General features: G+C 34.5%; 2 protein-coding genes across 3 annotated transcripts; one reads left to right on the forward strand and one right to left on the reverse strand.

Moving 5' to 3' along the window:
- Positions 1 to 58: 58 nt before the first annotated feature.
- LOC113492468 (uridine diphosphate glucose pyrophosphatase-like) lies at positions 59 to 10,578 on the forward strand. 2 transcript variants are annotated; one of them, XM_026869920.1, is made up of 5 exons: positions 59 to 318; positions 3,337 to 3,539; positions 5,966 to 6,176; positions 6,653 to 6,729; positions 7,612 to 10,578. In XM_026869920.1, the coding sequence occupies exons 1-5, from the start codon at positions 188 to 190 to the stop codon at positions 7,767 to 7,769; spliced, it is 780 nt and encodes a 259-aa protein (XP_026725721.1). In that variant the 5' UTR covers positions 59 to 187; the 3' UTR covers positions 7,770 to 10,578. The 2 variants fall into 2 exon arrangements, with proteins under 2 accessions (XP_026725721.1, XP_026725723.1); XM_026869922.1 differs by lacking the exon at positions 59 to 318 and adding an exon at positions 3,137 to 3,251.
- Positions 1,059 to 2,932, reverse strand: LOC113492464 (HIV Tat-specific factor 1 homolog). Its single transcript, XM_026869914.1, has one exon. The coding sequence runs from the start codon at positions 2,719 to 2,721 to the stop codon at positions 1,105 to 1,107; it is 1,617 nt and encodes a 538-aa protein (XP_026725715.1). The 5' UTR covers positions 2,722 to 2,932; the 3' UTR covers positions 1,059 to 1,104.
- Positions 10,579 to 10,645: the final 67 nt, after the last annotated feature.

The following is a 10,645-nucleotide window of genomic DNA, read 5'->3' on the forward strand; positions in this document are numbered from 1 at the left end:
AATTAAATCTGTCAATAGTTTAGTTGGTAGACTTGGTAGGGACTCCATGCACCAAACAAAATGTCAAATTAATACATTTCGAAAAGTGATTTTATATAAGAAATATTATAGACGATACATGCGCTTACAGCACAGAAAAGTAGATGGAAGTGTCTCTGGTGCGGGTCGATGTCGTCACAAATAAGAGATGACCAGTATTACCTTCATCGTTATAAAATTCTTGCCGCGATTTGTCGTCAATCAAATATTAAGAATTATTCCATACTGTTCGAGGAGAAAGAAACATTTATCTAGTGGAGGTATATCATTTCGCCGACGGTAAGTATTATGTTCTTTTTCAATTTATATGATTTTAAAGAACTATGTTATATCCTCTACAGACCTGACAAAAAAAAATCTTGCAAAAACGGCCGCAATGTGTGGATTTCCGATATTTTTTCACTAACTCGACACATTTTTACAATATTAAAAGAAATATATGTCCAGTTTTTTAAATTTATCATTTAATTGATATTAAGTTATCGATATCTGTCCCATCTCTAGCTGGAAATTCATTTGACATCGTTTTCAATTATCGGCTTTTGAAATGGTTACAGCCAAAGAGTATAGTAATACAGTAGGTTACAGCGCCCTCTAATTAAGTACTAAATTATTATTATAGTTTAGTTTTCTATTATTTTTATAGTTTTCTCTGTCTACGTTTACTTGGCAATAAAGAGGCGGTACTGGCATCCGTGCTTTGACAGTGCAGACTGCAGGGGAATTTCCTATATTTTCTATACTCCATGACTTTAACATACTAAGGCCATTTATGACTACCCATTTCATTCAGTTCAAATAAATAATTTGGTTTGCAGGGCTAGGCCGAGTGACATACGGCACATCCCACACCCATGGCCATTGTGTCACGGGTTCGATACCCGCGTAGGACAAGCATTTGTGCGATTCACGAATGATTGTTCTGAGTATAGCTGTCATGTGACTTGAATGTTTATGAAATTCTCGCGACAAGGGTTTAAAAAAACTGATGAGGGATCTCTGTCAGTTAAATACTGTAGCTCATTTTAGTGATTTATTTACGACATTAAAACCTATTTTATAAAATTACTCATTTTTAACTTCTGCTCCAGATGGTAACTTTTCCTCAGTGCTGATTTTAGTTTGATCTTTGTTATTATCAGCTGGATCTTCTGGTAGCTTTTTTTTGGCTTCCTCACCCTCTTTGCCTTCTAAAAATTCATCCCATTTATTGATCCTCTTACTAATTTCGGAATCAGTTTCAGCAATCCTGTACTTTGTCCTACCATCCCAAATCTCTGCAGTGATTTGTCGCTTACCAAACCATCTGCCACCGATAAGTTCCACAACTGCATCTGCCATCTCAGGCTCCTTCATTGTAATTTGAGCAACTCCTTCAGGATGCCTATCATAAATTACAACTTTTCTCACTTCACCGCATTTAGCACACTCCTCCCGTAAATCTTGTTGATAATCTAGGATCAATTGGACCTCTTGATCAAAATCTGTTGGGTGGAACAAATTTTTGACGATAACAATCCTTTCATGTTTTGACCTCTCTCCAATGAACTTTTCAGGCCTCCAATCGAAAAGTTTTTGTTGCATTTTCTTCAACTTCTCAAGTTCCTTTTTCTTTTTCTTCTTGGGTTTGAGGGCAGGGTTATAGTCACCTTTCATTTGGAAGCTTGCTCTCTCTACCTTGATTTTGTTACCCTTGAGGTCACTCCCATCAAGTAATTTTAATGCCAAGTCCACAGACTCTACCTTGATATAGGTGCATAATGCATCACCTTTAAAACAATTGTGTTCTTTATCCATGTATAGTTTGACCTTCATCTTTTGATTGGCAGGATCTCGCTCAACAAGCCCACACTTTTGCATGAAGTCAACAAATTCTTCTTCTGTTAGGTCAGTTGGTAAGTTGGAGACATAGACCTTGGTGTTTGTTTCCTCTGAGGGTTGGAACCATTGTGGTTCATTTTTCCTCTTTACCCCTGTAATGAGATCTAATCTCTTTTGTTCTTTCTTTTTTTCCTCATTAAGTTTCTTTTCTGAGACTTTGTCATTAGTTGTATTATCAACAAATCCATATGACATTTGGTATAGCGCTAAAAAATCATCATCTACTTTTGGGATCCAGGCTTTCTTTTCAACATCCCAAAAGAATTTTGAGCCATCAGATTCTGTATAAATATGTGTATCATTCTCATAGCTGTACTCTCGTCCAGGGACTTCTTGATCAGGTTTTAAAGCCCAAGCATTAGTTTCCTTGTTCCAATTATATTTTTGTTGAGTACTGGGGTCTGTGTAGATGGCTTCCTCTCCTTCATATGTGATGTATGGTGCATAATCACCCCATGACGAATGGGTGTTTGAATCGTCCTTTTTTTCAGTTGTTTCGCTACTAACACTAGCATCAGTAGCACTTACTTCTGGTGCTGGTGATTGATTTAAAGAATTTAACTTTTTCTCATTGGGTTCACTGGTTCTGACTTTTTTAGCACTTTTCTCTTCATTCGCGGCATCTGTTAATTCCTTACTTGGTGTTTCATCCTTCTTATCTAATTTAATTTCAACATTTTTAACAGCAGCTTCTTTCAACTGAGTTTTAGCAAGTTGTTCTTCTTCCGCTATTTTTTGCGCAGTTTCGTTTGATAACTTTATTACAAAACCCGGTTTAGACGTTTTATCTATCCTAGCCATTGTGGCTCCTTCTCCCGCAAAGGGTTAAGGACAATGTTATGATAGTTTTGTACTTCAATATTGACTCTACGTTTACCTTGACATCCGATTTCAATACAACTTTATTTACTCGCAATGACAGCAGTGAGTGGAAAATTAGGGGTTATAAAGTAGATAATATAGAATTTTAGACATGAAATATGTTCAGCCGGGCCGATCGATTTTTTTAAATAAAATTTAATTAACAATTCATTTTTAATTTGTAATCTATCTTTGCAAATTGGAAGAACGAATGATGGCCGCTTAATTTATCGCAAGTTGAGTTTAAATTACACAAATGTTTTAGTATTGCACTTTTGTTACCGATTATGATTTTTGACTAACTAAACGTTACGTCGTTGTCAAAGTGACGCTACAAACCAAATAGCTTTGCTTGCCTGCTTGACTGAAAGTTGAAACTTCAATTCAATCAATTGCAACTTCGACTTCACGAGTTGAGGTGGAATATTACTACTATTAGCTCTTAATAAATTGTTTTTTTTTCTTAAAAAGTGAGTATGAAAATAATATATTGCACTTACTCCAATATTTACTGTATTGTTTTATTTATTTTAATGTTAAACCTTCTTTTTATAGGAAATTGAAAATGGAAGACTTAACCAGATTGTATTGTCGCCCGTTACCTTCGGATTCGCCTTACGTGAAGCCATTCCGTTGCCACTACACTCAGGGTGGAAAACAGAAGGACTGGGATATGCTGGAGGTGCATGACAGTGTGGCTATCATCATCTTCAATGTCACAAGAAACGTGTTGATTTTCGTCAAACAATTCCGGCCCGGTAAGTCACTTACTAAAGTATTTTTTTGAGAAACCGGAGAAACGCAACGTTAATTGTATTTTATACTTACATTGATGTATTTTTATTGGTTTTTATTACATGTTAAAACCTTATCATGATAGTTAACTTGCTTTTTATCAGTATATTATGGCATATTTTTGCACATTCATCTAATACCTACTATTATCAGTGGCTTTGTAAACTGTTAATATCTGACTGACTTCTGTATATGATTTGCTTGCTAGCCAATTTAAACTAATTTATTCATAAACTATATCACTTAATTTTTCACACTTTCTCAGATTTTTTAAAATATCTTTTCACAATATTTGTATATGTGATGTCTTCTTTAATTATAATACAGTGTAACTTACATAATTTGATTACCTAGATTCTTAATAGTCATTTACTCTTTCAAGTTAGAACCTATACTTTACCAGTACACCATTTTCTGTGTAATTCAGATGCTAAGTAAACAAATAAATAATTTAAATTATATAATACTACATAGAAATATTGGTTCTGCATATTTGCATCACGTAAAATGAGATCCTAACATGGTTTGAAATTCTGCAGGCAGACACTTCTGACTTGCAAAAACATTAAGTTAACATGCCTTGTTGATTCAGCTTTTACTAAATGCATACACAACTGTATTATAGAATATTATATAATTTCATTTATTTGGCACTTGGCAGGATTTTGGTTGGCTGGACTGGCCGCATCCCTAAACTTATGCATATTGCATATAGGCCTTTTTCCAATTTGAAAACCAAGTAGTAATCTGCATTATAAAATATATTTCCATTTATGATTTTTTCACTGTTTGTGGTCAATAAAGTAGTTCTTTATTTAGTACAGTATTCAGTAGTTTACTGATAAGATAATAAAAACCAAACGTTATACTGTGTGATAATGATACAAGCAGAAAATATATGGAAAATTATCATAAAAATGCTATACTATAGTTCTTATATTAATTTTCGGGATATTATTTACTAGCCTTCTCCCAATGCTTCTTTTTAGCAAGCCATGTAATGTTTTTTAATTCCATTGCTGCTATGATTAAAACTACTGAGCCAATTATTTCTTTTAATAGGGCCATACGGAAGCTATTCCACATTTAACAAAAAAGTAATTAAAACAATCGGAACAAAATACCGGAATAATATAATTGTCGACCTCCTTATTTTTGAAGTCGATTAAAAACTCTCTTCTGTCATAGCATGTCACCATGACTTACTGACAACACATTACAAATTCTAATCTGTATAAATTTTTAAGTTCAAACCCACTTTGGGTTCCTAAATCTCAATAAAATTATTTTTTAGTGTTACTGGTGTCATTTCGTGATTTTCAAATAAAATATGACGGAGAAAGAGCCAAAATTATGTGATGTTTTCGTAACGGACATGCCTCATACGTCTCCTGTGAAGCCGTTCCGTCTGAACTATACCCATAATGAGTCACCCAAGATCTGGGATATGTTAGAGGTGCCTGACACCCTGTTCGTACTGATCTTCAACGTTACTCGGCGGCGGCTCGTGTTCCTGAGGTATTTTAGACCTGGTTAGTCGATTTGTATTGTAAAACTATCGTTGCTTCTTAGTCTCAGTAATTCAAAGTTATTTATTCGTGGGAAGTCCATGGAAGGTTTCAGTGGCACTACCCACTGAAACCTTCCATTCCGTCCATAGGGCGGAAACGCGGCAAGTCTCAGTACTAATTTCAAGTATAAGCAATACCAGGGCGTATTTTATAGCGTTTAACATTGTTTTAATAATATATTTTGTAAACAACAATTACATATTTAGGTATCACTGACTTGAAATAATAACTAATGAGCGAAACTTGATGATTTTATTAGGGGTTCATAATACAGCTATTGAAAGTATTAACAAAATCGATTCATCCAGCCCGATGTTCAGAGACAACAAAAAAAAACCAGATGGATTAAGCAGCGGACCAAGTCTGCTGAAAACGCTATTAATGTTGCATTGTAATTTTGCTTTGTTCGTCGTTAGAAGCAATGTTTTGTGGAGTTTACGACTTGCACAAGTTAATTAAAGCTATTTTGTGTAGAGTACACACAGTTATCGAGACTATTGAAAGACATACTTAACAAAGTACCCATTTTATGACAAGCATCTGAAGGTTAAATTCACTTAGATCGAGTAGGTTGCATGCCTGGAGCCAAGGTTGATGATTTGTTACTAATGTCTGTTTGTTAAGCATATGGTACACGTTTTTTTACCCAATAGACATATTGACTGATGTATCGTAACATAATATGTCCTGATCTATTTAGTCCATGACGCCTAGTGTCGCAAAAATAATACGTCTGTCAAAGCCCGATAAAAATAATAGTACTTCCTGTGATAAAATATACCAAAAAATATTATTGAAAAAGTTAATATTGTTCTCAGCCATATACTACAGTTGTGTTCTCCCGGTCGACCGCGAGGAAGATGAAGTCGACACATCAAAGTACCCAGCGTCTCTGGGCATCACCCTTGAGATGTGCGCGGGCATCGTCGACAAGAACAAGTCCCTGCACGAGATAGCGAGGGAAGAAGTGCTTGAGGAGTGTGGCTACGACGTCCCCATAACCGAACTTCACAAGATTATTTCTTACAGGTAGTCACTTTTTTTGTTTAAATAAAACGACTCACGCAGTAGGAGATTTAATCGTTGTATCGCCGTTTTATAAACATTCAATTCACGAGCACAAAGACACCCAGCCTCGGAATAAGCATTCGTGGATCACACAAACTTGTCCTAAGCGGGTATTGAACCCGCGACACGTCGCGCGAAGTGGGTTTGGCGCGATGAACTCAACCACTCGGCTATCCATGAAGTGAAAGCAAATTAGCTATCAATCATGGTTGTTATTATCAAATGATGCAACGGTTTACTCCCGCTTATTTATCTGGATTGTCCGAAAAGTTTGGACCCAATCGGAGTCCTTTATCATGAGCTGACGCGGCTTGGTCGCGAGTCGAAAGGTGAATGTAATTTACCTTTTCATACCCATCTCCATTCCTGTTCTTATTTTTACTCGACTTTGTTTGTGTAAGGGGTGTTCAGCTCTCATGTTTTTATGTTGTTCGCAGGGCTGGCGTGGGTGTCCAAGGGTCGCTCCAAACTATGTTCTACTGTGAAGTAACTGATGAAATGAAAACCGCGAAAGGTGAGTCCTTGATTAAATTTTAAACTATTCATATTCTCTAATGCATTTTGCCAATATGTACAATAATTGGAAATTCATTGTATTGACCGTGAGTGTTCCGCCTTCTACTGAATTTCCATTTATAGTGTTGAAAAAAAATGCTTAGAATAAATACGAATAGTGAAAATTTAACCCCATTGCCATTTATAAATAAAAAATAAATAAAATAAATTAATTACACATTAATTAATTACAATTATAATTAATTACCTATCAGTTAAAGATGTCTGGGTATCGGTAAGAATATGTAATCGCTTGCACAAGTGTAATGCAAGTGTTTACGTTAAATTAAATTAACGTTAAAATTAGCATGATTCTACTAAGTTAACAAGGATTTTCATGTTTATTTTTTCTTACCTTCCGTGCAGTCAATTTGTACAGATGATATCTGTTGAGAGTGGCAGCGTTTATAATTTTCGGAGTATTAGTTATCAAAAACGTTTTTATTACTAAATAAAGAAAATTAATTACAACATATTCGTTGAGCATTATATGCGTATTTTTCTTCAACATGTGTGTTTAGCATGCGGAAATGAAGGCGTCATATGCAATCAAATATAAAACAATAAATTTTAATGTTATCGATAAGAAGCTACTTAAATTGATAAAATTTTGATGAACCGATATTGGTAGACTTACCTTTTAACATATTTTGTCATCTTTTCATCAAAAATCTGGCTTAAAAGCTAAGGCAATATACTCAGGAGAATACGAATATTGACAAATTTGTTCCATTTTCGTTCTTCATCATCTGCAACTCTAAATAGCAATAGAATTAGGGCTCTGGTTTCCAGCATTGTTACATTTATAGACCAGAATTATTTATGACTATCTCGCTCTCAGGGGGTGGCGTTGACGATGAAATCATAGAAGTCGTAGAGCAGTCAATTCCTGAGGTTGAGAAGTGGATATCGACGCCCGGACCTCACAACAGCCCGCCCTCCTGTCTGTTCGCCGTCATGTGGTTCCTATTAAACAAAGCCGAGAAATACAGAAAGTAGGTTCAGAGTTCCTCCTTAACACCTGTAAAGTTGGCAAACATGAATATTGGCGTTATTCGAATAAATAGTCGCACGTGCCAATTGAGTAAATTGCTTACCATAAGAATTTTCACGAGATCTTTTATTAGAACAAAATGCACGAAGCTTTTAGCCTTGAGTCATATTGATTGTTTATTTTAAGAACGCCAATTTTTAACCAGTAACTTTTTATTATAAAATGCAAAAGACATGAATACTCCTTAGGTTCAATCCTCACTGACAGATTAGCGACCGGAGGAGCGACTAAAGCTCCTATGCCACCAAACGAACTTTTACCAACACGTATAAGATACAGATTATTTGTAATGTAACAACAGCTTTGCCGGCCCCTTTCTTTCATTGGGAATTGACCCTAAAATAACCTATGAACTACTTCTTTTCTGTCAAGACAGGTCGTATGAACTATACTGTTCAGAATGTAAAGTCGTTCCGGACTCTGGATTCTTTGCGACATGTAAGCATTATTAGATTACCTGTTATTAGTTTATCATGATATAATATGTATTAAAAGTTTCATCTAAAATGTTGTAATATTGAAATTCATTTATCCGACATTTCCTGAAATAAAGTATATTTTTATAGTCGCTATTAGCAACGGCCATGTAACCCATCATCATCATCATCATCATCAGCCTATCGCAGTCCACTGCTGGACATAGGCCTCTCCAAGTGCACGCCACTGAGATCGATTAAACCCATAGACGAATAAAACTCCGTCCAAAGCTTCAATATAATAGGGATGACGATTGGATATAAAAATAAAAATCTATTATGTCAGTTCGACACATATTTAGTAAAAGAATCTTAATATACGTATTTTGCCTTTTTATGAAAAGTAAAATTTGTGGAACATAAACTGCTAGCATGGAAGTGATATCAAGCTTAAGTCCCATTCACTGTAATGAACCTATTTATGTTTGCGGCACAACAAAAAAGGTATGTGGCAGACAGAAAAAACAAAAATGTTGTCATCACTAACAATGTATACTTAAAGTGATGTCACGCGCAATTTGGTAAATTATGTTTGCGGGTTAAGCGAAAGAAAAACAATATTATTCATCTAACTACCTGACGAACATGTCGTCATCCCTATTCTGTCAACTAGCTGAGGTGGAACGAAGCGGGCTGGTCACGGCTGCTGCGACCTTGGCCTTTCCAAGGTTAAAGTGAACGCGGTACTTTTTAAGGCTTACTGCATATTTCGAAAATAATTTGAAATTGTTGAGTAATGAGTGTCCTGAATATAAATATGTCTTGTTCAGACATCGGTCATCTGATATGGGATTTATGGTCGTTGAATAATGGTCACTCTTTATTAAATTGAATATTTCACTTGTAATATATATTTCCGTTATATTGTACTGTAATCCTACCTAATGTCAATAGGTTATCCAGTAATTATTACATTAATTATGTACACAATTAGTTTGGAATTAAATTATTATATACTATATAATACATATTATTATGTAATCAGTTGTGTATTGACGGAAGTTGAATTCATTTGTGAAACATAAAAAAAATATGTCGCCTTAGTTTCATTTCTGCTATTTGTATTGTTAGTCGATATGAAAATGTAGTTTGAATTCAGTGTTCCTTATAGATTCCCAGTAACTTTAGTTATGGATATGTATTGAGATTTTATTATTAAAGTCAGATAGATAAGTTTAAAAGCCTTTAGAGGTTGAGAGTGTCTACTACCTCCTCCTAAAGTAATATAATCATAACTTGAATAACACTTATCTTTTTCCAATATTCCTTTACTATTATCGCCTAAGAAGCTCGATTGTTTTATTATTTCAAAGTATAATATTCTGATTTGTAATATAATTTTACTGATACTGTTTGTGCTCAACGTAATACAATAAATATATGATGCTCGGTGTTAAAAAGTACCTACCATTCATTCGATACACAAAAATCAAAGTTGGTGTATTAAACACAATGAAATAATTAAAAATATGAAATGCAATACACACGTAGTTTTGAATGAAAAAAAAAAGATAATTATAAGTGTTAAACAATATGTGCAAAGTAATTATAAGGACACGAAATTATAATTATAGGAAATAAGAGCATTTCACTTTTGGTTGGTTAAAAAGAGATTTTATTTTTATGTATTCGAATTGAAATTAAAAGACAGCCCGTTTTATTTTTTTAAGGTTTTAGGTATTTCTTACGTCCATAAGCTTTGTCCTCTTTTTAGGTAATTTAAGTGCTTAAATTTTAGGCCTTTGTTATGCTAGGCAGAATAACTGTTGCGGTTCTTTGCATCAGAATGTTTCTCGCAAGATCCGTCTTTCCGTCTCGCACCGCAACGGTCAATTCAAAGCATAAAAAAAATAGCCCTCAGATGAATTTCCAAAGTGAAAGATCGTAATTTGTATAAAATTGAGGCTAGTCTCAGCAAAAAGTGTACCTACAGATAAGTGACGTCACGTCAAGTTCCAACTTATTGCTGCATAATCTTCATTTTTTTTATATGCGATAAAATTAAAAGTGCTTATTATCTCAAGAACTAGTATTATATTTGTAGTTACTATATCCTAGTGTTGCGAAGGCCTTATAATACATTGTTCATCACATTTCAGCTTCTTACGGAGGTCCATGACCGAAGGGAAGTCGGATTAAGTGTAATTGTGAATGTGTTTGTATACGTTTTGTATTTATGTATTGCTTTGGGTTTACATACATATGTATTTTATAATTATTGGTACATAATAACTGTGATTGTAATGCCTTTCGGTGATTGTAATTAAATCTTGGAACGAAACTTAGGTTTTTTATTTTTAACAAATACAGTATATTAGGCACAGTACAGGGTTTGATGTAAATGA

The sequence above is a fragment of the Trichoplusia ni genome, chromosome 4, assembly GCF_003590095.1.
Source record: "Trichoplusia ni isolate ovarian cell line Hi5 chromosome 4, tn1, whole genome shotgun sequence".
Lineage (NCBI taxonomy): Eukaryota > Metazoa > Arthropoda > Insecta > Lepidoptera > Noctuidae > Trichoplusia > Trichoplusia ni.